Raw genomic sequence first — 27,970 nt, 5'->3', positions numbered from 1 at the left:
GTTCAATCAGTCAGAACGTGAGGGACCTTATTTACAACATCAAGATGGACGTATGCTGTGCAAAGTATAGCCATATTTGGCAAGCATGTTAAATTGAAGTTCCACTCCATACACCCTTTCTTTTGCTATTGGCATAGGCAGCATATTGCTCATCTTGCCTAACATCTCAGTAGATGGGAAGTCCATGATATAATACACTGTGCAGATGTTATAGTTAAATGATTTTGTGGACCAACTTTTCTTTGTTTTATGACCCAGGGAAATATAGAAGGCCGAGTTAAGTGTCATAAATCTTAAACATATTGTAGCAAATATATTTGCTACATCTTGGTTTTCCCCATATTATTAATTCATTTGAATTTTCTTGGTTGGAAAGAAGGAGTTCTCAACAGTTCATCTGCAATATTTTTCTTTTTAAAATGTATTACTTTTATTCTCATTTCCTTATTATCACTTTAGCTTTAGTCTTATGAACAGTAAGAAGTGATCATTTTCCTCATATCCATGGGAAAGTTTTCAGTATTCTATTTTCTTCTTTTTGCCAACTAAACACTGCTTCTTCTACTGTCTTGCATTGCTTCTCACTTGACGTATCTAGGATTTATCCACCCTTAAGTGATATATTTGAGTGGCTGTTGACTTAGTCTTATTAGTGGAAATGGGCACCTAGGGGTAGGTCATCAGCCTTCCTGGAGGTGCTGTGTCTGAAATACAAAGAAAAGCCTGAAGTGCGTGCCGAGAAGAGTAAGTGAGGTGGGCTTGGCTGTTGTATTATTATTCATTATTTCTATGAACACCGTTGTCCCCATTATTACCTTCACTGTAAGCGTGCCCAAGAAGAGAGCAGCTATATAGATTTTAAGTGGTGATACATTTCATAATTTATCAGCGGATGTGTTTCCCAGTGATGATTCCAAAATAGCTCTTTCAACTGAGCTTAGTTGATTACTAGTAAACTAGAGAACATATATAGCCTGTCCTGTTCTTTAGTGACTACCTTTCATTGTTTGTTAATTCCTCCTGAATATCTTATAATATTGATTTTAATAATGAATGGTTCTTGAGAAGACAGATAGCTTCTAAATCCTTTGACACACTGAGGCGTATGTACATAAATATTAATTCCATGCTTCCCTACAACATTTTTCCAATCAATCAACTACCTTGCTTAGACCATTTTTATGAATATATTTTATTTTATTTTTATTTTTTTTATTTTATTTTATTTTTAATTTTAAAATCTTTAATTCTTACATGAGTTCCCAAACATGAACCCCCCTCCCACCTCCCTCCTCATAACATCTCTGTGGGTCATCCCCATGCACCAGCCCCAAGCATGCTGTATCCTGCGTCAGACATAGACTGGCGATTCAATTCTTACATGATAGTATACATGATAGAATTTGGGAGAATGGCATTCTATCATGTATACGATCATTTTTATGAATATATTTTAATTGAAACTTCAGAGTCAGTCATTCAAAATGTGATGAATACACAGTAATAGGAAACTCGGAATCATAGATTATGAATGCCAAGAAAGACTCTGTTCTGGTTACCGTAAGTCTATGGTTTCCAATGGGTCATGGAGCAGGCATTCATACACTTGTTCAGGGGTCATTTTCATAAGACCTGCTCAAGGATCAACATAAAGATGACAACCATTCTGTTTTGCCTTAAGAGATATTTTAGTGTGATGAAAATAAATTTATTTCCACAGCACAGAAACTTTACACCGTTCTCTCTTCTTCAAATAGGTTATGTGGGTATGCAATTTATGTCGAAAGCAACAGGAAATCTTAACCAAGTCAGGGGCGTGGTTCTTCGGCAGCGGCCCTCAGCAGCCCAGTCAGGACGGAACACTCAGCGACACGGCTACAGGGGCGGGTTCCGAGGCGCCTAGAGAGAAGAAAGCCCGGCTCCAAGAGCGCTCCAGGTCGCAGACCCCTCTGAGCAGCGCCGCGGCCTCCGCCCAGGACCAGGCTGCTCCTGGCGCACAGATGGACAGGACCAAGGGCGCTGAGCCCGCCCCGCAAGCCGGGGGCCCTGAGCAGAAGCAGGCATCCTCCAGATCTAGAAGCGAGCCTCCCAGGGACAGGTAAGAGGTCAGCAACCCACAGGCAAAGGGCAAAATCTTAAATGGAGAGCAAACCCATCTTCAGGAATCAAACCGCTTAGGATATGCAGAAAGGGTGCCTCTCAGACTCAACCAGAAAGGTGATAGGGAGCCCGCTGCCTTTGTCTCTCTCTAGAAAGTATCTGTCCTTAGGAGGCCTTTGCTGAGAAGCTTGTCTTTCACGTCTCCCGTGGAGGTAAACAAGGGCTACCTGGTTGGTAGTCAGGGCCCTTGAGAGAATGAGCCAAGCCTGAAGGAGTGGCTGGCTGTCTTGTTTATATTTCATTGTTTAAAGTGTACTATTAACTTCCAACCCTTTGGTGAGAACAGCCATTGGCTGTTTTTGGCTATTAGAGTGGGTCCTGCAGTTGAATATGTGCTCTGAGAGAAGAATATGGGCAACAGACACACTTAGGGCTGGGGGTGCATCAGCAAAGGCTTCCTGGAGGATGCTTTCTTCTACGCTGAGCTTTGAAGGTGACTAGAGATGAGCCAGGTGAAGCACGGGATGGGTGCACGGGTGTCTGGCTGGAAGGAACAGTGGGACCACCCAGAGGATGCTCTTGGCTGAAGGGTGAGTTGGAGGGGGGGGGCAGCGGATGACGGTGAGGTCTGAGTGCCCAGGTCACACTGGGCCTTTTAGACAGGTTCAATTTCACAGACTTTATCCTGAAAACAATGGAATGCAATGGAGACTTGTAAGCTTGGGCTCATGTGATGAGCTTATTAATTTCAATTTGTCTACTGTATCATTCATTCAAAAACGTGTGTTGATGACCAGACAGGATGCTGTGCAGTAGGTGGGGACAGCGTTAACAAGGGGGAATATAGCCCTTTTCTTCCCGAGGCTGGGAGTCTGGGACACCTGACGGTTAGCACTAGGTGTGGCTGCCTTCATCTGTGTGACCCTTATTTATTCCACTGGGTGGGAGGACAGGATCCGAGGGTAGGATCTAAGGAAGGTTTCTGATCTCCTTGTCAAACGAAACTCTCACAATAAGCTCAAAGACTTCAAAGCTGAACTGATCCGGATTCCAGGCCTGGTTCTGTCACCAGGGATTCTCATGGGCACCTTGGAGGACTGAGTGAGCACCTGTGCTCAGCAGCAGGCCCATGGGAGGCCTCTAGTGAATGCAGACTGTAGGCACCAAGTGTTTACCATTACCGAACACTGCAAGAGCCGGAGGGCATCAAGATGACTGGTGCATGGTGCCTTCCCATTCAGATCCTGGGAAAGAGACCACACTGTCCCCTAGGGAAGACAGAGCCCTGGGCAGTGGACTGGCGCAGAGGGCTGACATGATCAGAACTAGGCAATACAAACACACGTCCTTCGGAGGCCGCAGGAAAGGGGAGCACCTTCTGAACACAGGCAGACAGGACACCCAGAAGTTGTGGGATGGGCAGGCAAAATAGGAGAGACCATGATGGCCAGACACCAGAGCCACCCTGGTGATGGCCAGACTTGCAGCATGGTGACAAAGTGCTGTGAGTTAAGGAGAGAAAAGATACTGAAAGGGCAGCTCATGATTGGTCAGAAAAGGATTTCTTTTAAAGGAGAGGAAGAGTTTGGAGGTCTAGAGTTTCCAAAGAGAAAATTTGAGTCCTGCTTATGATGACCTGTGAAAAACTACAAAGAAGTCGAGAGCAGGCACCAAGGAGAGGCTTTTTGATGAAATCTGAAAAAGACTGATAAGGGCAAATAGCTTTTCTGGTGATATAAATGACTTGCTGATTATAATACCGAAGACAACAGTGAGGATGTTGGGGCTGGAGAAGGAGGAAGAGGGGGACCTGGTTGGTAGTCAGGGCCCCTGAGAGAATGAGCCAAGCCTGAAGGAGTGGCTGGCTGTCTTGTTTTCTATTTCATTGTTTAAAAATTTGTATTATTGGAGTACAGTTGCTTTTCAGTTCTGTGTTAGTTTCTGATACAACAAAGTGAATCAGTTGTATATACAGATATACCCCCTCCCGCTGTGACCCCCCTCCCACCGTCCATCCCACTCCCTAGGTCATCACAGAGCACTGAGCTGAGCCCCTATGCTCCACAGCCGCTTCCCACGAGCTATGTGTTTTACACATGGGAGTGTGTGTGTGTCCGTGCTGGTCTCTCAAGTCATCCCGCCCTCTCCTTCCACCACTAGCTATGTGTTTTACATGTGAGTGCATGCATGTCAATGTTAGTCTCTCAATTTGTCCCACTCTCTCCTTCCCTGATACCTCAGTTAGTGAAGAATCCACCTGCAATGCAGGAGACCCTGGTCTGATTCCTGGGACGGGAATCCTGATCCGCTAGAGAAGGGATAGGCTACTCACTCCAGTATTCTTGGGCTTCCCTTGTGGCTCAGCTGGGAAAGAATCCGCCTGTGATGCAGGAGACCTGGGTTCAATCCCTGGGTTAAGAAGATCCCCTGAAGAAGGGAAAGGCTACCCACTCCAGTATTCTGGCCTGGAGAGTCCATGGGGTTGCAAAGAGTCGGACACGACTGAGCTTCACTTCACTTCATTTCTCCTTCCACCACTGTGTCCACAAGTTCTGATCTCTAAGTCTGTGTCTCTGTTCCTGCCCTGCAAATAGCTTCATCTGTACCATTTTTCTAGATTCCACATACATGTGATAACATACCAACTTTGTACTCTTCCCGACTTACTTCACATAGTACGGCAATCTTTAGTCACATCCATGTTGTGGCAAATGGCATTTTCTTCCTCTTTATTTCTGTTATTTTATTACCGTATTCCACTGTATTTTATACGTGCCACATCTTCTTCACCCATTCAACAGTTGATGGACATTTAGCTTGCTTCTGTGTCCTGGCTATTGTAAGCAGTGCTGCAGTAAACACCGGGGTACATACTTCTTTTGGAAACAAGGTCTTAATCTTTTTGATCCTAATTTGTACACTCATCAAGAGCTAGTGGGGATGGCAACATTAGAGGTGAGAAAAGGCCTATTTCAAAGACAAGAATCAGAGAGACTGGAGAAGAGTCCTATTTGCATTTAAGGTTATCCTCTCATAAAGCATCTTCACAGATGCTGTCTCCTTTAATCTGCACATGAACTCTGCAAGGTAAGCATCATTGATCAGCATTTCAACAACCACAAAAATATTGACTCTATAGAAACTTCCAACAAGGGCAACTCTGCTTTAATGAGCTACTGAGGTTTGCAGTACATTCATCACATTTTTATGAAAACTCTAATTATGATGACTGCATTCATTGCAGACCCCTTATGCGGGAAAACAGCAATGCTACCTGTGAAACTCCACCCTCCCTGAAAATCTCTCCCACTTCAAAGGACCAAGTAATCTAAATGCCTCAAGCAGAGTTGACCATGCTTCTGTTTTGCTTTTGTGTCATTGGAAACCCTCTACCCTTTCTTTCCGTTATCACCAGCCCCTGCTCAAACTGATCCCACAACATATTTTAGCAATTACTACTTTGATAATGGACAACAGAAACTGCTCTACTTTTCCCCCATCTTGTGTATTATTCTCAGTGTTTGCTCATGAAGCCTGCTTTTGGACTTCCAGTGTTCTCTCTGGAAGGCCCTTTCTATGGATCTAAGGATTCCAGAAAAAGCCTATCTGTCCCCATTTTAACTGCACAGTAGAGCATATAGGGTCTGAATGCTTTGCTGAGGCATCCCCTTTCTGTAACTTCTGGTGTCCTTGCTGAAAGCTTCCCAAAGCAGATGGACTACAGTGTTCAGAAAAGGGCTGCACGGGGCCATCTTAAACAATGTAATTTAAATATTCAGACCGTGAAACACTTTTCCTTTATCTTTGCCAGTGCCTCCTACAAGATGGAAAGCAAAGTAGAACACAAACTGCTTTTTCTTTTCATATTGCTTTTTGTTATGATTTATTATAGGATATTGAACATGGTTCCCTGTGCTCTGCATTTTGGAATGAGGGAGAAGGCCTGGGAGGGAGGAAAAATGAATAATAATTTCAAAACGTCAACATTTCTATCATTTTTGCTGGGGAAGGTAAAATGAAGGCTCAGCTTCAACCATTTTTTTTTTTCCTAACCAATTCCCTAAAAAGTGTTGGACTGCACATCATCTCTTAAAAAGTACTTCTGCTCTACAACTAAAGTGCTAGTAGAATTAATTTCTGAAATGGACATACTTGTAGTCAGGTTTCCTTGAATGTTTCAGTTATAAGAGATTAATATATATCGCCCCAATATATGTCGGGTATTAATTTTTGAACTGATATATATCTATTAGTGTTTATCCTAACTTATTATTACCCATATTATTTTATCTGGAACATGTTAAAGAGGTTAGCATTAAACTTGTTCCTTTAGTACATTAATTTATTGATTTTTAAAATGATCTGTTTAACTGATAGAGAATTTAAAAATCTGAAAGCCAGTTGTGAAGACCCTGAATATCTTGTAACTCAAAGGAGCCTTATTTAGGAAGCGACTCAGGTATACGGGTTTAAAGTGCTTTTTTAACATCTCGCTTTTTAATTAGACATCGAAGGATAACTATTTCCAAGGATGCTGCTTCTGAGGTCTGGTCCTCGCCGTGAGTTTACACGCGATTCTCCTTCTCCACGTTTCTTTCTGCATCCCAGGAAGAAGACCCCAGGGCTGGCCGAGCAGAATGGCAAAGGCGCCCCAAAGGGCGAGCGCAAACGCGCGCCCAGGACCGCGGCGCCTCCCGCAGAGGCGCCCGCGGAAGAACGCGAGCGGAAGGAAAGGCGGGAAAGCCGAAGGCTGGAGAAAGGCCGGTCCCAGGACTACTCCGTCGTGCCGGAGAAACGCGAGGAAGGCCCGGTGGCTGAAGCGGAGAAGCAGCGGAAGGAGGAGGAGTACCAGACCCGGTACCGCAGCGACCCGAACCTGGCGCGGTACCCTGTCCAGCCGCCGCCCGAGGAGCAGCAGATGCGCATGCACGCGCGGGTGTCCCGCGCCCGGCACGAGCGGCGCCACAGCGACGTGTCCCTGCCGCGCACCGAGGCGGCCGCGGGGCCCGAGGGCAGGCCCGGCCCGCGCGCGCCCCACGCCGCCCGCGGCTCGCCGCCCGCCTCGCCGCGCGCCTACTCGGCCGAGAGGACCGCGGAGGCCCGGGCGCCGGGCGCCCAGCCGCTCGCCGACCCCAGCCCGCCGGCGCCGCGGCCAGGCCCGGGCCCCGCGGAGGTCCCGGAGCCGCTCCGGAAGCAGAGCCGCCTGGACCCCGGCTCGGCCGTCCTGGTGCGCAAGGCCAAGCGCGAGAAGGTGGAGACCATGCTGCGCAACGACTCGCTCAGCTCCGACCAGTCCGAGTCTGTGCGGCCGTCGCCGCCCAAGCCGCACCGCGCCAAGAGGGGCGGCAAGCGGCGCCAGATGTCCGTGAGCAGCTCGGAAGAAGAGGGTGTGTCAACGCCGGAGTACACCAGCTGCGAGGACGTGGAGCTGGAGAGCGAGAGCGTCAGCGAGAAGGGTGAGCGAGCGGCGGCGGCGCGCGGGCTCTGGGCGCTGGCGGGGCTGGCAGGGTGGGTGGCAACCGGGCGCTCCTGCGGGGATCTGAGGTGCGCGCTCCGGCCTGGGGGCGTGTGCTGGAATCCGAGATATACGCTCGGCGCTGGGGGTGTGTGTGCTGGGATCCGAGGTGCGCGCTCCGGCCTGAGGGCTCCTGTGTTGGGATCCGAGATATATGCTCGGCGCTGGGGGTGTGTGTGCTGGGATCCGAGGTGCGCGCTCCGGGCTGGGGGCTCGTGTGCTGGGATCCGAGATATACGCTGAGCTGGGGGCGTGTGTGCGAGGCTCGGGGATTCGCCCGTGTGGCTCAGAAGCGCGTGTGCTGTGCGCTCAGGGTGCGCGCCTGCAAGGTTTACAAGCGTATCTGGTAATGTCTAGCATGGTGACTGTGACTGCAGTTACCACTGCTTTATGATATATTAGAAACAAGCTACGAAGGCAAATCCTAAAAGTTCTCATCACAAGAAAATTATTATTTTGGTAACCGGATGAAGACAGAGATATTAACTAAGCTTCCTGGGGTAGTCTTCTGGCCTCCTATGTATGTCTGATGGTTAGTTTAAGTTCACAGGTCGCTCAGCAGTGTGACTTTTTGCCGTGCCATGGACTGTATAGCCTGCCAGTCTCCCCTGTCAATGGAATTTTCCAGGCAAGAATACTGGAGTGGATAGCCTTTTCCTACTCCAGGGGATCTTCTAGACCCAGGGATGGAACTCGCATCTCTTGGGTTTCCTCCACTGGCAGGTGGATTCTTTGCCACTGAGCCTCCTGGAAATCTGCAGGTGGTTAGGTTTACACCTTAAACTTCCATGGAAAGTGAAAGTGAAACTCGCTCAGTCATGTCCCACTCTTTGCGACCCCATAGTCCATGGAATTCTCTAGGCCAGAATACTGGAGTGGGTAGCCTTACCCTTCTCCAGGGGATCTTCCCAACCTTGGGATCCGAGGGGCGACCAAGGGATGAGCGGAGTGTGGGACTCGGGGCTCGTGTGCAGGAATCTGAGGTGCCCGCTGGGGACTGGGGGTGTGTGTGCAGAGCGCCGGGATTCGGAGCGTAGCTGAGAGGAGCGTGTGCTGGGCTCAAGGTGCGCCCCTGCAGGGTTCGAACCCAGGTCTCCCGCATTGCCGGCAGTTTCTTTACCAGCTGAGCCACGAGAGAAGCCCAAGAATACTGGCGTCGGTAGCCTTTCCCTTCTCCAGTGGATCTACGCTCCAGAAATCTGGTCTCCTGCATGCTCGAGGATTCTTTACCAACTGAGCTATCAGGGAAGCTGTATGTCAATTAAGTCTCAGTAAAAGTTGCGGAGGAAAGTGGGGCTTGGAATGCTCCAGGCAGTCTCCCAGCAAATGGAAGGTTTTAGTGTTTTGTCTCCTTTTATTTTTGGATGTGGAGTTTAAAAACGTCACCGCAGGCACCGAATGAGTTACAAGAATTATTCATGACGTTGGTTCCTCTCATTCTGGGAAATTTAGTATTCTAGAGCCATCATCACAGAAAATCCTTTAGATAATAGTGCTCTAGAAGGTACGTCAATTTCAATTTAAACTCCTGTGTTTATTTTGAAGAGTCTCCTCCTTTTGCTGCTATTCACTTAGATTTAAACTGACCACAGCCATGAATTCAGTTGGTGGTGGTTATCATCTTTGTCGTAGTGCTGGGGCTTCCCTGGTAGCTCAGATGCTGAAGAATCTGCTTGCTGGATGGCATCACGGACTCGATGGACATGAGTTTGGGTGAACTCTGGGAGTTGGTGATGGACGGGGAGGCCTGGTGTGCTGCAATTCATGGGGTCTCAAAGAGTTGGACATGACTGAGCGACTGAACTGAACTGAACTGATGCTCCAATGAGGAGAAGGAAATGGCAATCCACTCCAGTATTTCTGCCTAGACAGTTCCATGGACGGAGGAGCCTGGTGGGCTGCTGTCCATAGCGTTGCACAGAGTGGGACACGACTGAAGCGACTTAGCATGCATACAGCATGCCCCAATGATCTTATGCTATATTTGGGAACAATTTTAAAAGCTCATTCTGTTGCTATTAGTACTACCATTCAACTAGTAATAGGTATCTTTGGAGTATGAGGGAGGGGTGAATTTGGCTTTTTCAGTTAGGCATTGATGTTTATAAAGGGCATATTGGTGTTTTAAAAGGCAGATGATGTCTAGACTTTTGCTCTTTCCTGCCTCAATGTTGTGTTTTGTAAACATGTATTTTTTTTCTCTTAAGTCATAAGGGAAGTGTTAAGTAAGTGGATATGCTTAATTGGTGTGCAGAAAACCCCTTATGAGGATGGATATAGATATATTTACATATGTATATTTTCCTACTCTGTAAAGAAAGGGTGTACACCAGCTCCACTTGAATGTGTTTAATAAATCACAATGGGCACGAAACTAGAAATGAAGCTCAGAATTATTTACAGTAACAACAGATTATGAAAGAAACATGACTGGTGGTGTGGGTGAGTAGGGGAAGGCAGCTAGTGTGATGAGAGGCACTTAATGTCTCTGGCCGCTATCTCCCTTTCTCAGGAATTATCTTCTGGGCACTTGGGTGACGACCTGGAATTTAGCCCCCTCTGAAGTTGGGGTTCAGGTTCTTCATATGGAAGCATAGGAGACATTGTCGGATACATGCAACCCTGTTTTCTCTTCATTTATAACCAGTCTTATTCTCAATGTCTATGAATGAAGCATAGGCATTTTCCTTCTTTAACCTTAATCTGTCATATTGATTAATGCCTTTATTGCCAAGGATTACCACTGCCGACCAAGGGCTCCGCCGTGATCGTCTACAGCACGCTGTGACCCTGCACGGCTCTTTCAGCATGCCTAAGTCTCAGTTTTCTCATTGCCACAGTGGAGATGAGAGTTTCCCCTTTGTCAGGCGACTGAGTGGTTTGGATGAGCTCATGTAGCTGCAGCAGGATGCTGAGTGAGCATGCTTCCTGTCTCGATGCGCCTGTGGAATATGTGCCATAGAACTAGTATCACAGCGAGGGTGAGATCACCGTATATACATAGGGTATATATGTAAGACAAAGAAGAGGTGAAGGAACCCGCCTTATATCTTCCAGGCTCGAGAGGGATGAGAAAGGGACGAGTAATCAGGGAAGAGCCATCTTCCCAGGAGAGGAAGCCGTACAGCGACCTTCACGGTCGGGGAAGATGGTCTTCCTGGAATAAATATAAGAAAGCAGCATTTTGACTGTATCCCATGTATTCTCTTGCTCAGTTTATCAGTTACATGTATCATGTAACTATTGAACACTTGCATGGCTCTGCTAGTCTGTTTGGGCTCCTGTAACAAAATTCCACAGACTAAGTAGCTTGTAAACAAAAGAAATTCATTTTCTCACAGTTCCAGGGGCTGGGAGGCCCAGGGTCCAGGCGCCAGCACGGTCTTGTCCTGGGGAAGGTGCTCTTTCTAGCTCAGGTGGAGTCGCTCCTTCTCATTGTGTCCGCACGTCGGGGAGGCGGCAGGGAGCTCTGTGGGGTATGTGATGAGCGCTAATCCCACTCATGAGGGCTTCACCCTCCTGATATAAGCATCACCCAAAGGCCCCACGTCCTATTTGGGGGGTTAAAATTTAAACATGTGAATTCTGAGGGAATACAAGCCTCCAGACCATTGTTCTGGCACAAGGCGTCTACTTAATATATGTGTACTACTCTTGCCATTTATGTTGTTATCCTTATCATTATGCTGAGTTGGTTTGTGTGTTTATTAGTAAGTGTAGATTTAACACTTTCGGTAGATACACTGATGTCAAAAACAAAGACACATGCTGCATGCCTTTATGGAGCTTACATGTTGTTGAGAAAAATAAACAATAAAGTATAATTACACAATGAAGTATAATGTATTAAATGCATCAAAGGAGTATTCCTTCCAGATGTATTGATACAGTTTTGCTTTGTGTCCAGATGTTTAACCAGAAAGGTTCCCTGGGCAAATGGTATCTGAAAGTCAACACATAAGATAGTCAACATGATGCTGGAAATAATTGGGCATCTCTGATTTCTTAGATGAGGGCTCCCCAACCCCTGGGCCAGGGACCACTGCTGGTCGGTGGTCTGCGAGGAGCCTGCTGGCACAGCAGAAGAGCTGCAGGCTAGGGAAGGAAGTTTCCTCCGCACTTACAGCCACTCCACATTGGCCCACCTCCTGTCAAATCGATGGTGGCGTTAGACTCTCCTAGGAGCGTGAACCCTTCTGTGCACAGTGCAGGTGAGGGTCTATGTGGTGTGCTCTTTAGGAGAGTCATCTTGAAACTTCCCTCTCCACCCTGGGCTAATTGTCTTTCATGACACAGTCCCTGGTGCAAAAAGGTTGGGGATTTGGAAGACATGATAATGTAATGTGGTACCTGGACTGGATTCAAGACAAGAAAGGTGGCATTAATGGAGGGGGGGGAACTGATGACATACAGTAAATTTAAGTTTTTTTATTAAAAAAAAAAAAAGGTTGGGGACCACTGTGTTAGATTATAAGTATTGAATCTCTCCATGCAGAAGAAAAACAGAGAACTAAATCTTACTTATAATAAGAAAGCAGTTGAATTTACATGAAATGTGTAACAAGATCTCCTGGGGCAAGGTCCAGTGAAGATTTGTGCCCCTAAGGAATCGAGTCAGGAGGCCTAAGGAGAAAAACAAGAGACGCAGGCAGTGCGAAGTGGATGAGAGGAGGAAAAGGTGAGAGGAGGAAAAGGCATCATAGCTCAGAAGAAGTAGAGCATTGCTGCCTCAATCAGGGGATTCATCCGCTGACACTTACAAGGAACCTGAAGCCCTCTGACAAAGCACACTGGAAGAAGAGTCTGGCGTGGGATAAAACGATTTCCTTCCCTTTTAATCCTTGCCTTCTTGCTGGTTTTGAGAGCCTGGGAAAAATACGACCCAAACTAATATTACTTTTGAACTTTTAAAGCACTTTGTGAATGGCTTCTGATGAACAAGGGCTACCAGGTTTCTTTGTAGCTGTTACTGCTAAGCATCATTTAGCAGTCCTTGTAGGAGTGTGTGTTACCCGGATGACTGGCAAGAAATAATGCTTCTAAAGGTAGCAAATAATAAGTGATTGAAAAGAGAGACTGAGGACACTTAATCACAAGGTTGAATTTTCCCCATAAAACAAAAACAGTTTCAGGGGATCCATGTGCCAGTTGTGGGCACTGTGAACTATTCACTATGTAGTCTGGGTCCCTGACAGCTTAAATACTGAGGAGTCAGGAACAAGCATTGGGAAGCTTTGCAACTATCAGGTACTAGATTATTTAGATGTAACTAATTCATGTAGTGCTTTGTATCATCCATTAGTCATTAAGCTAAAACTGTTAGGAGTCACCTGTTTGGGCTCCAGCAGTACATTGCCTGTTGCTTACATAGTACTTTTAATTCTACACAGAAGTTGATTTACTTCTGTTTCTTGAGAGCACAGAAGGTATTTTATATTCTTTTGACGCTCCTGGTGCTTCTTCCTATAATTTTAAGAGGGTTTTCAATTAAAGAAGGTGGTCACCATTCAGTCATGTATTAATTTCTGTGTGATATTACATAAGTATTACATTATTTACATGATATTAAGCAAGGTATCTACAAGAATCTGCTGAATTCTAGGCACATTGTGCTAGGTTTTAGAGGTACAGTGATTGAATAATACCGACATGTACATAGATACATGTATCTATGTACAGGGGCCAGTCATGATTTTTGCTCCTGTGACACTTTTCTGGGCAACCAAGAGAACTGTTACTGAGGACTTAATAGACAGGATATATTCGTTAGAAGGACTGATGCTGAAGCTGAAGCTCAATAATTTTGCCACCCGATGTGAAAATATGTCTCTTTGGAAAAGACCCTGATGCTGAGAAAGATTGAGGGTAGGAAGAGAAGGGGTTGACAGAGATGGTTGGATGGCATCATCAACTCAGTGGACATGAGTTTGACCAAACTCCGGGGGATAGTGAAGGACAGGGAAGCCTGATGTCCTGCAATCCATGGGATCTCAAAGAGCTGGACGTGACTTAGCAACTGAACAATATATCTAATGAATCTGTTCTCTCTATAAAGTCTCCAAGACACTCCAAAGTCAAGTCAGGTTCTGTGGTAAGAATTTGACTACTGATGTTAAAAACTGAAACCTTTAAATAATTACAACTTGGAAAGACTTCTCTATTTTTTATTTAAATTTTGTTTTATATTGGCGTACAGTTGATTTACACTGTGGTGTTAGTTTCAGGTGTATAGCAAAGTTTAGATTATTACAAGATGTTGACTAGAGTTCCCTGTGCTATACAGTAGGTCCTTGTTGATTATCTATTTAATATCTAGTAATACATATATCGGAGAAGGCAGTGGCACCCCACTCCAGTTCTCTTACCTGTGAAAATCCCACGGACGGAGGAACCTGGTGCACTGCAGTCCATGGGGTCGCTAAGAGTCAGGCATGACTGAGCAACTTCATTTTCGCTTTTCACTTTCATGCATTGGAGAAGGAAATGGCAACCCACTCCAGTATTCTTGCCTGGAGAATCCCAGAGGCAGAGGAGCCTAGTAGGCTGCCGTCTATGGGGTCGCACAGAGTTGGACACGACTGAAGCAGCAGCAGCAGCAGCAGTATGTATATGCTAACCCCCAAAAGGACTTTCTCTTTTAATGTCTGAGCAAATGTAGGTGTTTATTTTTCCTACCCCATGAGGCCCAACATCAGTGAAGAGGAGAGGAAGCAGACTGTGAATAGATGGTGTAAAGAGGCAAGCAGCCTGCCTTGGGACAGAGGAGCTTGCCGAGGAGGCGAGAAGGGTCAGGGCAGAGGGGGGCCTTCCGGCCGTGAGGTCCCCTGAAGCAACTTCAGGCTCAGACCTGAGGGTCAGCAAAGTTGGGAGTGGGAAGCGGAGCTTCTGATCACAGACATACCCAGTGTTTGTTGCCAGAGCCCCTGCAGCACACTATTCATCCTTCCTACCGTTTCCTCCTCCTCTACCCCCCTGCCACCCAGCAGGAGCAGCCCTGCATCTAATTCCCAGGAAAAATCAAGAGGCAATCCAGTGAGCTGCCTCAGCAAAGCCGGAGGTCCTGGAGAAGGTGCTCGGCGTTCTGGGGCCTCCACCTTCCCACCAGGTCCCGCCAAGCCAACGCCTCATTCCCTGTGTGGGGAAGGGGCCAGCTCACAGGCGCCATCCTTCCCAGGTGTCAGAGACAGCATCGGTGTCTGCAGGAGCAGCGCCACTGATCACACCTGTGTGGTACCTGCCACAAGTGTCTGCCTGAAACCAAATGTTGCATGAGGCCACACCAACGGCTGTGAGATACGAGGATAAATAAGGGGACATGTGGACCCTAGAAGTAAGGGATAGCTCCAAAGCAGAGGTATGCTCCAAAAGCAAATGGAAAAAAATGCTATACATCTTAATGGAGTTCAGAACAGCCTGAATTTCCCAGCACTCACCCCCGGGGCAGTGTCCCTGCCCAAACCTATGGATGTTCCATGCAAAATATTTTTATATTAAAAAATTTAATAAATAATTAACTTTATTTACTGATACTATTATTAACAAAACTCAAAGAGAAAGCTCTGAGTGTGCAAATCCATTGCTCTGAAGTGCTTGGAAGACATATTTGGACAAAATACAAGACTGTTCAACTGGACACAAGATTAAACTCTTACCTGCAAACATGGATTAATTCTTCTGAACAGGAAGTTAGATATCTTGATCTGAGACCTTAAAATAAAAGCTGACATTAAATCTGTAAAAATTATTTTGGGTCCAGAAAGAAGCAGCCATACAGAAGCCTGTTACAACCTTGGAGATGCCCAGGAGATGGCTCCAGAGATCAGTCATGAAAGAAAGAGGAAATTCAACACCATGCTAACGAAAAGGGAAAAATCTATACAATTCTGGAGATTAAAGATAAAGGTTATATGTAAAATAGGAGGTTATATGTAAAACAGGAGTTACACTGACTTTACATTTCTCATCAGTAATGATTCTAGACTACAAATGACCAGCGCCTTCAAAGTTTGAAGTGAAATCCATCCTAGTTACATCTAAATTATCAATCAGCTCCCATTTTCAGAAATTCTACTTTGCAGTCTCCTTCTGAGAAAATTGTCTAAATTTGTCTGTACTCAAGAAAACTGAGAATAATCATGAAAGTGGGACAAATGAAAGAGAAGAAACAGTGGAGTTGACCGAGGAATCCAATGCAGAGAAATCCACGAAGGACACTAGAGATCATATATCGGAAGCTCCACAAAGAATATCTTTTTGAGAAGGATGCCATGGATTCCAAGACGTATCCAATGACTAGTCAGTTGCTTGATATTATTAATGTGGTAAAGAAAGGCTGTCTTTCTCAACAATAAAGAGGAACAGTTAAAACTTGATGGGGGGCGGGGGGAAACTGTTAAGGAAAATCATGGTCCAAACATGAAGCAATCAAGAATATGGCATTATTTTAGTAATTGAAATAGACTATTTGACTGTTAAGCTAGGTAATCTTTCCTCTAAGTGAACAGGAAGCCTGAAAGTTCATCTGTAGAATAGGAAATTTAACATCTGCCTGTTACTGGTTTTTACTTGGTCCTGAAGTATTCACACGTAATAATATGGTAAATGCCAGTTTTGCTGTTCAGTCACTAAGTCATATCTGACTCTTTGCAACCCCCATGGACTGCAGCATGCCAGACTTCCATGTCTTCCACTGTCTCCAGGATTTTGGTCAAACTCATGTGCATTGAGTCAGTGATGTCATCCAATTGTCTCATTTTCTGTCGCCTGCCCCTGCTTTTCCTCCTGCCTTCAATCTTTCCTAGCATCAGGGTGTTTTCCAGTGAGTCAGCTCTTTGCATCACGTGGCCAAAGTATTGGAGCGTCAGCTGCAGCAACAGTCCTTCCAATGAATATTCAGGGTTGATTTCCTTTAGGACTGACTGGGTTGACCTCCTTGCTGTCCAAAGGACTCTCAAGAGTCTCTAGCACCACAGTTCAATGCCAGTTACTGGTTTTCAATTTTTAGAATAAACCCCTTTCTGCATTGAGTATATGTATACTTATTTTGGTCTCTTTGTTTTACACAGTTGAAGATAAATATTATGTCCATGTTAAAATAAAGGAAAAACTGACAGATATGGGGGACAAACGATTTGGAGAACAGAGAGATAGAGATAAGCATGTGGATATTCTTTAATTATCATCTCTAAAAGATGATGCTGTTAAAATGCTGCACTTAATATGCCAGAAAATTTGGAAAACTTAGCAGTGTCCACAGGAATGCAAAAGATCAGTTTTCATTCCAATCCCAAAGAAAAGCAATGCCAAAGAATGTTCAAAATACCGCACAATTGCACTCAGCTCACACGCTAGCAAAGTAATGCTCAAAATTCTCTAAGCCAGGCTTCAACAGTACATGAACCGTGAACTTCTAGATGTTCAAGCTGGATTTAGAAAAGGCAGAGGAACCAGAGATCAAATTGCCAACATCCGTTGGATCATCCAAAAAAGCAAGAGAATTCCAGAAAACCGTGTACTACAGCTTCATTGACTATGCTAAAGCCTTTGACTGTGTGGATCACAACAAACTGTGGGAAATTCTTCAAGAGATGAGAATACCAAACTACCTTACCTGCCTCCTGAGAAATCTGTATGCAGGTCAATAAGCAACAATTAGAACCGGTCATGGAGCAATGGACTGGTTCCAAACTGGGAAAACAGTACATCAGGGCTGCATATTGGCAACTTGCTTATCTAACTTACATGCAGAGTACATCATGCAACATGCCAGACTGAATGGAGCACAAGCTGGAATCAAGATTGCCGGGAGAAATATCAATAACCTCAGATATGCAGATGACACCACCCTTATGGCAGAAAGCAAAGAGGAACTGAAGAGCCTGTTGATGAAAGTGAAAGAGGAGAGTGAAAAAGCTCATTTAAAACTCAACATTCAGAGCACTAAGATCATGGCATCCAGTCCCACTCATGGCGAATAGAAGGGGAAATGATGGAAAGTGGCAGACTTTATTTTTGGGGCTCCACAACCACTGCAGATGGTGACGCAGCCATGAAATTAGAAAATGCTTGCTTCTTGGAGGAAAAGCTATGACCCATCTGGACAGCATATTAAAAAGCAGAGACATCGCTCTACTGACAGAGGCCCGTCTACTCAAAGGTGTGGTTTTTCCAGTGTCATGTGTGGATGTGGGAGTTGGACACAAAGTACACTGAGCGCTGAGGAATTGATGCTTTTGAACTGTGGTGTTGGAGAAGACTCTTGAGCGTCCCTTGGACTGCAAGGAGATCCAACCAGTGAATCTTAAAGGAAATCAGTGCTGAATATTCATTGGAAGGACCATGCTGAAACTGAAACTCCCAATAATTTGGCCATCTGATGTGAAGAATTGACTCACTGGAAAAGACCCTGATCCTGGGAAAGATTGAGGGCAGGAGGAGAAGGGGACGACAGAGGATGAGATGGTTGGCTGGCATCACAGACTCAATGGACATGAATTTGGGTAAACTCTGGGAGTTGGTGATGGACAGGGAGGCCTGGTGTGCTACAGTTCATGGGGTCACAAAGAGTCGGACACGACTGAGCGACTGAACTGAACTGATGAATATTCTTATCTAAAATGTTCAACATCCTGCTCAAATTTTAGGCCAAGAAATAGGGAGTTAAGACAACTTAAGTATACAAATATATATATAGAAATAAATCTATTGGCTTTGAAAGCAAAAGGGTATCAGTATCACAGTAAGCTTAATAAAGTCTCTTCTTTCATTGGTTTTTAACATGATGTCATAAAATTAGAAATCAATAGAGAATATCCTAAATAGAGTGGTTAGTGGATAGAGCAAAGTTACTTAAACATTAGAGTGCTCTCCATTAGCAGAAATAAGAAAGTGATCATTTTGAAATAGGTTGGGTAATGGAGTCGACAGTGTGGGCAGAAGGGCCATGAGGATAAATGAGTTATTGTAGCTGCCTCAGAAGTCTTTAATTTTCATCATGTGCACAGGTTCACTTGATATCCACTAAAATAGGAAAACAGAAAATTGCTATTTAACTTCCCCTTGATAAGTTGCGAGGGATCAGTTTTGGTGTCTTCTGGGCCCTCTCATAATTTTACCCACCATCTATCAGCGGTTGATCCACATAGAACTCTGATAGCCTTTGCTTCTCTTTGACCTTTCGTACATTAATCTTTCACTGATTCCTACTATTTCTGTGGGGAAGAGGAATTTAATTCTCCCTTGCAGCTGTTGGAAGAGCCAGTGTTTAGAGTGTTAGGTGCTTCAGTTTAGATTCCTTCGAGAAAGTCTGAGAACTAATTTCTTCTTACAGTGGGTATAAAATGACCTTGACTGTTTTAATCACCTATGTAATTTAAATCTTAGAGACTGAGTGGATATAGGTAACAGTGTCCATGCATGTTGGGGGTTGTCAGAGCTAATGTGCTAATGCCTAATTTCCAAGACAATGGGATAAGAACATTTTGGGAAACATCATGGTGAGGAGCTGAGTTTTTCAGAATTACAGTTTCTCCATAATATATAAAGGACTGGAAAATCTCCTTGATTCGAAAGCGGGAGCTCTGACTTAAAAGAAGTTCTATAAAAAGAAAAATTACATCTATAAATCTAACCTGATTATATCCAATAATATTTTCCCCAAATTCATCCATGGCTAGAAATACTCCTCATTTAGCTACATCTGAAGGAGATTTCTATTCTAGCATCAGGAGAAACTCAGTGAAAATCTTGTTTACATCTCATTTTCAAAACTAATCAAGTACAAATTTGACACGTATGCTGACAGTTTTTAAAATGGAATGTTTGGGTGTATGATTGAAGGACGTCTTAAGAGAAACTATCTGTGCTTCAAAATGCATTTAGAAGGAGAGTTGATACTGAAAATTTCAGTGCATCTATTTTATCTCTTAGGTTATTACTTCAATATCCTTTCAAAATGCAGAATCATACTGCAGTGTTTGTGACCCATTTTATCCAGTGAATGAAAAGGTTGTCCTTATTTGGGGTTCAGTTTCACAGAATAACAGAGCATCAGAACCTGGGAGAGACTTGGGAAGCAAACAAACAAAGAGAAAGCCTCCCCTTTCACACACTGTTGAACAGAGAAGTGAACGTCGTGGGCACTGTCAGTTGCCCTGCCCCGGCACCATTTTCCATTTGCAGCAAGAAGAGGTAGAATGCACACTGGTCCCAGCTCCAGCCAGACTTCTGAGGACCAGCACTGTTCTGTCCTCAGTCAAGGCCCAGCCCTAGAAATCTGGTTTCTAACATATTCCTGAGACTAGGCCCCAGGATGGTGCCTGGTTTTCGTTATTAGACTTCCATCCCTGGATCTTTGTGAAAAGTGAAAGTGAAGGTGTTAGTTGCTCAGTCGTGTCCAGCTTTTTGTTGGAGTCCTTCTGGAACTAACACTTGGCCCTAACGAATCCCCCTGTAGGAACTAGAAACTGGATTACTGATACTGACTCCCTGGTGCCAGGTGCCAGATTGGAAATCTAGGTGTTATCTTGCATGTTATTCTTATTCATACTTTATGGGCATCCACCTGGCACTGCTGATCTGCACTGAATGGTTACTTTCTGTAGCCATCTTCTTTGAGAGTCTTGGTATTCTTCCTGAGTTGGACTTCTACATTTGGGTCTTCTTAAAAGCTCCAGTTCTACACCAAGGGCCAGATTAATTTTAATTCTGATGAAGTCTGACTCTGGTGTGTCCGAGGTAATATATATCAGTTTCTTAAGCTGCTGTATCATGATGCCACAGTGAGAGAGTCCATTCCTAGGCAGGTTGATAAGAAGTCCGGGGGTCCCCAGAATGAAAGGTTGTTGCTGAACCATGAAAGATACCGGGATTCTTGGCCTCCAGAGGAGAGTAATTCAATCTGGGGCCAGAGATGAGTCTTGATCGCTCAGAGCTTTTTGTGTAATAAAGTTTTATTAAAGTATAAAAGAGATAGAGAAAGCTTCTGACATAAACTTCAGAAGAGGGCAGAAAGCGTGCCCCCTCACTATTGTTATCAATGGAGTTATATACTTTTAATTAGTTATTACAGTGAATCAAAAGAATATCTGGAGGTTGTAAAGACCTTACTAGACCCACTCCCATAATTTATGTTTTAAGATAATAGGATTAGCCAGAAGGTTTTTTTCCAGAAACTGTCCTCAAGCAGGATACATTATTGTTATATAATCCTAAGGAATGTAGAGGGGGAAAAAAAATGTTTGTCCTTTCCTCCTCCTTAAGAATTCCAGACCCCTCCCTCCTTGGGGACCCCTGGACTTCTTGTCAGCTTGCCCAGGAATTGACGTTCTCAACAGCCTGGGTAATCTGAACAAGAGAAGTTTGCTTCTCCCAGTCTGGAGGCCGGGACTGCAGCGCCTGAGTGTCGGCAGGGTCGGCCCTTCTGGGGTCCGTGAACAGACCTCTGTCCTCGGCCTGTGAGGAGCGTCCCTCTCTCTGAATCTCTGCTTTGTCTTTCCTCTCTGTGAGCATCCATGTTTCCTCTCCTTTTGAGGACACTGTGCATTTTGGATTAGGGAACATCCCAATGAGGTTCTTTCAAACTGATTGTCTCTTTAAAGATGCTATCCACAGACATGGTTACACTGTCAGGGAGTTGGGGTAAGGGCTTTAACATATGAATTTTGGCAGGAACACAATCCAGTCCATAATAATTGCATTCTCAGGACGAAAGAGACCACAGCCTCCACGTGTTTGTATCCACACACGGTAAATTAACACTCACGTCTGGAGCTTGACTCCATTGGTTTCCATTTGTGAAAAGGATAAGATGATCAGGAATGTCACAGGGTAGTTACTTTTTAAAGAAGATTGCCATCCACAATCAGGGAGAAACAGGCAGTTTGAGGGACTGCCAGAGACTAAACCCACTGGGCATGTTTCTTAACCTCTGTAAGGCTCAAGTGCATTGTGTTTGGAACTTGTGGAGTAATTAACTGTACACGTTCCACGGAGTTGTTGTAAAGATTAAATGAGATGATGGTACACTGCAAGTGCTCAATACGTGTTTCTATTTCTGTGACACCAAAGAGGATGCAGAGACAGTAAACGTTAACAAGAATCAGAAGGAAAGCTGGGATGCCAGGGCTTCATGTCAGAGCTGCAGTAGAATTTTGTGGAAAGAATCAATGTGGCATTTAAGTCAGAGAGGTGGGCCTGAGCAATGAGAAATGCAGAGACACATGCACAGAAGGAAACAGGAGACGTCCAGACCTGTGAAAGGAAACAGCCCAGAGACCAGTGATTGAGGGAACAGTTTAGATCCTAGTTTGAAGGACTAGGTTACCTTGGGCAATAGAATTAGAGGGATAGAGTATGCCAGTGATCCTCATTCCTGGGTACTCTTTAGAACCTCCTAGGGGAGCATAGAGGTTATCATACTACATAAAATAAGTCAGAAAGGAAAAGACAGATGTCATGTGATGTCATATGGTTGAAGGTGAAACTCCAATACTTTGGCCACCAGATGTGAACAACCAACTCACTGGAAAAGCATCCCCTGATGCTGGGAAAGATTGAAGGCAGGAGGAGAAGAGGGTAGCAGAGGATGAGATGGTTGGAGGGCATCACTGACTCAATGGACATGGGTTTGAGCAAACTCCAGGAGTTGCTGATGGACAGGGAAGCCTGGCATACTGCAGTTAATGGGGTCTCAAAGAGTTGGATATGACTTAGCGACTGAACAGCAACAATGTATGATGTCACTGTTGTGTGGGATCTAAACAATGGCAACTACAAAACAGAGACAAGACTCACAGACATAGAGAACAGTTTTGTCGTTGCTGGAGGGGTGGGGTAGGGGCAGGGGTGGACTGGGAATTTGGGGTCAGTGGATGCAAGCTAGTATATATGAGATGCATGAACAGCAAAGTCCTATTGTATAGCACTGGGAACTGTATCCAGTCTCCTGGGATAAAGCATAATGGAAAAGAATATTTAAAAAAGAGTGTATATTTGTGTAACTGAATCAATTGGCTGTCCAGCAGAAATTGACACAACATTATAAATCAACTATGCTTCAGTTAAAAAAAGGTTGAGGCATCACGAAGAGATTCTGATTAGTTCAGTGTGGAGCTGGGCCCCAGTTTATTTTATTAAAGCAAATAGCTGAATTGAGAACTGTAGGATTGGTTCAGAGTACATTATAATCACTTGAGGAGCTTCACAAAAAAAGGTACCAATGTTCAGGTCCCAAGCCCAGAGCTCCTGATCTGATGGTTCCGGACTGAGGCCCAAGCATCTGATTTTCTTAGCATCTCTTTGGTGAGTCCATTGTGAGGTCAAGGTTATGGTCACAGAGCCTTCAGTGACCTTTCCAAATCTCAGACTTGACCCTTCCTAAATTATGAAGTGCTGATTCTTCCATGAAAAAAATGTTATTTTGTATCACACAAACTTCCCATGAAAAAAAGTTGCTTATTTATATGGGGAATAATTTGGCTGGAAAAAACAACATAATGACTCTACTAATGTTTACAGGCCATAATAGAGTTGGCTTTTCCGGGTGTACTTTGGAGCCCTGACCCAGGTAGAGTTGGCCCTGAAACAACACGGGTTTGTACTGCACAGGTGCACTCATACATGGATTTCTTGCACTAAAAACAGTACTGCATGATCCAAGGAATCCAGGGACATTTGGTATATAAGATGTTACTGCATCCCAAAGAGTATCTTGGCAGAGTAAAACTTTTATGATGAATATGGATAAATACTTCTTATTACAACACTTTATAATACAGGAATTGAAAGCCAGCTCAGTTTTCAAATTAAGAAGCTCTGGTTAAAGGAATACTGTATTGCAGTAAAAGTTAATGTATATTCTTATATTTACAACATAAAATATGTTTGTGATTATTGAGAGAAAGGTAATGCTAGTTGTATACATACTATATGGTATGTTTTTGAAAAAGAATGTTTACAGAATATGTGTAAAGAAAACTGAAAGATCAAAGTATTGTATCTACTTGTATCTGGATGATAAAGCAGCACACATTCTTTATTTTTCTTTTTGTATTCTTTGTATGTTTAAACTCCTACCATAAACATATTCCTTCATATTAAGTTCACTTGGGTTTTCTGTTTACCAGTTACTCCTTTGCTTTGATTTTTTTCTTCATGCCTTCTGCAATATTGATAAGGTTGTTTCATGTGCTTTTTCACTTATTTTCAAGCTGAAGGCATTATATTAATACATTCCTGTGGTAGTCTTAATGCTACCCTGAACTCAATGCAATGCTTAGTTTGATAATTTTTTAGCGAAATCTAAAATCACTAACTCTATGAAAGATGACTTTAACATATTTTAACTCTCCTCTAAAATTTACTGCTTTCCCTACTGTTTATGTTACTGTTCTCTAGAATAGGTTCAGATTGTCTTTCCCCATTCATATAAGTAGGTGTTACTATTTTTATAATTAAGACTTACTTAGATTTGCCAATGTCTTTAATATGTTTTACCTGATTTCATGTTCGTTATTACCTTTTACATCTCTTTTCTTTACTGCTTTCATTTTTCTTCTTGTCAGAGCTTATCTTATAATCATCCTTCCAGTGAGAGTCTAGGAGTAGCTTGTTATCATTTCTTGCAGGACACCCAACTGGGTGTACAGCACAGGCTTTTTCTCTTTTGAAGAAATAGTAAAAAGTACTATTTTTTTGGAATAAATATTTTTATTACATTCATGGCACAGAAGTGGGGAACATAAGCATGTTTTATCTTGACCTGAAGCACATATATCATTTTTAAGATTTTTTTGAACTAAGTATGGGAGGACTAAGCAAACCAGAAACACTGTGGCCCTTAAGTCATGGTATAAGAGCAGAAAAAAGACTGGCCTCAGTGTGATTTGGTTGGAAATGCAATTGAGGTGGAACTTAGGGACCTCCTGTTCTGGGAAATCATTGGTTCTGGTAAGTTTTGCTTAATTCCTAGAAAGATTTGAAACATTCTTTAACAAAAACAGAAAAGGGACAGCAATTAGGATAAAAATAAATAGAAAGGTAAATGGAGCTTAGAAATAATGAAGTAAAGCTATAGGCTTTTACTCTGTGTTTAATTAATTAGCTTGTACATCATGTAAATAGTCTTCCACCTCTCCTTGACAGTGTGATTTCCTTAATAACCTGCTGTTTGAAATCTTATCATTTCTAGCATTTCTACTAAGCCCTTTGAATTAGTTGTTTTCTTTATGGAGAACTAACTCGTGTCCACTGCTGTAGGAAGCTAGGTATTTGGGCCACAAGTTAATAGGAAAAGATATCATATTATTTACCCCACTTCAATTGTAGTCCTGCTGGATGGCATCACTGACTCGATGAAAGTGAGTTTGAGTGAACTCTGGGAGTTGGTGATGGATAGGGAGGCCTGGCGTGCTGCAGTTCATGGGGTCACAAAGAGTCGGACATGACTGAGCTGAACTGAGCTGAACTGAAAGACAAATAAATATAATATATCCCCTTAATGGATTTTGAGCTTACCCATTAGATTTTAAACTGCCATCATATCCAGGTGATAAAGCCAAGCAGCACACCCCTGGAAACCATTTCCAGTTTATAGTTACAAGTCTGCCTAAGCTAAAGAAACTAAGAGCAAACTTCCACTGGCAAAAACCTATAAATGGTGGATGTAGAAAATATTTATTTAAAAATGCATCACTGAGTTTGCGTAAAAGAGAAACCTCTAAATGGCAGAAGTGAAATGAGAAAACCAACTACATAAGGATGTGGGATGATGCTTCAGTAATGCCTCTAGTTGGATAAAGATGGGTGATGTCTGGGGCCTTAAGCAACCTGGGGCTGTGAGGAGCAGTGGTCCCTGCAAGAGGCAGGTGATTGGAACTGGCGTCTCTGTGTGAGAATATGACCCTCAGAGAGCTTCCCCCACAATGAAAAGAAAATTAATATTAAATTTCACATAGTTTGGATAAATGAGAAACCTTGTTTCTATCTGAGTACTGGGAGGAAAAAAACAAAACACAATGTATCTCTTGTAAGAACTTGAAATCTCTTTCAAGTTGGATGGATTTTGTAGACTGAATTTTTATTGCATACATTGTGATTTAATCTCAAGGCAAGAAATTAACATTTCCTTTGGTCCTTGATCAGGGAGAGCTTCAAGCTCAGGAGCCTTCCATTTCTTTATAATCAGTGACCTATGTTCTGAAGAATGGGCTTCCCTTGTGGCTCAGTGGTAAAGAATTTATCTGCCAAGGAGGAGATACAGGTTTGATCCCTGGATCCAGAAAATCCCTTGGAGAAGGAAATGACAACCCACTCCAGTATTCTTGCCTCCGAAACTCCATGGACAGAGGAACCTGGCAGGCTATGGTCCCTGGAGTTGCAAAGAGTCGGACTTGACTTAAATAAAAAACAATGACAATAATGTTCTGAAGAACAGAAAAGTGCTATGAAGTGGCCCTCAGAGAATCAATATTTTGGCTTTACCGTTTGGGTTTCTTTTTCTTTTGACATGTTTTCTGTTTTACAGAGCAGGGCAGTAATTGCTAAAGCATTCACGCCAGACTTTAGGCTGAAATGTTCAACTTTTGACTGTCCTTTAAAGTATCTCAGCACCGTGAAAAGCCCTCAATTTCATTCTGTTTTATTTCGTTAATTCAATCTATTAAAGTATAGTTGATTTACAATGTTGTGTTCATTTCTGCTGTACAGCCAAGTGACTCAGTTATATGTACATATATGTATACACACACTTGTTCTTTTTTCTATTCTTTTCCATTATGGTTTATCCCAGAAGATGGGATATAGTTCCCTGTGCTATCTAGTAGGACTTCGTTTATTCATTCTATGGATAATAATTTGAACTGGTAATCCGGATCTTTCAATCTTTCCCTCTCTCATCCCCCTATACCCCTTGGCAACCACAAGCCTATTCCCTTCGTGAGTCTGTAACTGTTTCATACATAAGTTCACTTGTATGATATTTAGATTCCACACGTACATGATACCATAAGGTCTTTGTCTTTCTCCATCTGAATGACTTCGCTTAGTTTGATCATCTCCAGGTTCATCCACAGTGCGATGGACGCATGCTCAGCCGTGTCCAACTCTGCGACCCCATGGACTGTAGCCTGCCTGGTTCCTTTGTTCTTGGGCTTTTCCAAGCAAGAATAGTGGACTGGGTTGCCATTTCATCCTCCCGGGGACCTTCCTGATCCAGGGATTGAACGTGTGTCTCCTGTGGCTCCTGCGTCGGCAGGTGGGTTCTTTACCACCAAGCCAGCAGGGAATGTTGCCACCAATGACATTAGCACTTAATTTCGAATTGTCCTGCTTTGCTAGGTCTCCTCTAGGAGATGTGTGGGATGCGTCAGAGAGTGTGTATCGGAGGAATATTCCATGGGGAGAGTTGGGCTTACAAAGTGGTCACTTTCCAGAACAGCCATTTGCCTTTTCTTTGTTTCTCTACCTTTCATAACTGAGTTGTCTTTCCCCTAGTCTCCCTAAAGAGATTCTCACTGGAATTTTCCAACCAGCCCTGGCTCATATCCTGTCACTATCTGATGTGTTGGGCTATTTGCTATTCTGATACCCTTTATTCTATACCAAGTAGATGTATGGAATGTGATCTGGGAGCCTTAAGATCCCGAGCTTGGTGAGCACAGACCAAGGAAAGCTGGGTGACCAGTTCTTCCTGAAAGATCCCTTTCACACACACACACTGTGAGACAAAGGACAGGGAGGGTCCTCGGGGGTCTGTGTTCATTTCATGGAAAATGGTTTCATCAGGACAACTTGGAAAGTGTAATTCCCATACCTGTATTTCAGAATTTCAGTGTGATCTGGGATCCAGAGGTCCTTAATAGCATCACATTCTTTGAGTGTTTTTGACCTTTGAAACTTTCTCAAGCTAGATAATTTATAGACAGAGTTCTTCTAGTATCCAAGAAATCCTTGTAGAAAAACTGTAAATCCTGATACAAGAAAGGCTGCAGCCTTATGACTCAGGAAAGGCAAGTGTGAATGAAGTTCTCAACCTGGAAAAAAAAAATGAATTATTTATATCATTACACCAGTGCATTAAAAGAATACCCATGTGGCTCACAGAATGAGTTATTTCTACCTGGTCTGTCTCTAGTCTGCAACCTCTTGGGAAAGTAGATGCTTTACTTATATCCCATCAGGTGTGTGCAATCTGCCTTATAATGCCATTGTCTATAATTGCTCAGTATATTTGTCTATGTGGAGGTATACCTTGTTTTTCTCTGAGATATGGTTGTGAGCAGCAAAGGACATTGCGCAGATGAGTCAGCTGAGGAATAATGGATAAATTTACTGTGCAGGACCTTGCTGTGGCACAGG

The 27,970-nt window shown here is 43.7% G+C and overlaps 1 protein-coding gene across 1 annotated transcript in view; it reads left to right on the top strand.

Annotated features, from left to right (window-relative positions):
- The window catches only part of RIMS1 (regulating synaptic membrane exocytosis 1), a 596,921-nt gene that overhangs the window by 346,184 nt on the left and 222,767 nt on the right, over window positions 1-27,970 (top strand). The window contains exons 5-6 of the mRNA XM_068983550.1: window positions 1,758-2,098; window positions 6,709-7,556. Of these exons, the coding sequence (XP_068839651.1) occupies window positions 1,758-2,098; window positions 6,709-7,556 (1,189 nt within the window). The remainder of the gene's footprint in view (window positions 1-1,757; window positions 2,099-6,708; window positions 7,557-27,970) is intronic.

The sequence above is a fragment of the Capricornis sumatraensis genome, chromosome 11 (assembly GCF_032405125.1).
Source record: "Capricornis sumatraensis isolate serow.1 chromosome 11, serow.2, whole genome shotgun sequence".
In the NCBI taxonomy this organism is placed as follows: Eukaryota; Metazoa; Chordata; class Mammalia; order Artiodactyla; family Bovidae; genus Capricornis; species Capricornis sumatraensis.
The sequence above is the reverse complement of the archived record's forward strand: the minus strand, read 5'-3'. Positions and strand labels throughout refer to the sequence as shown.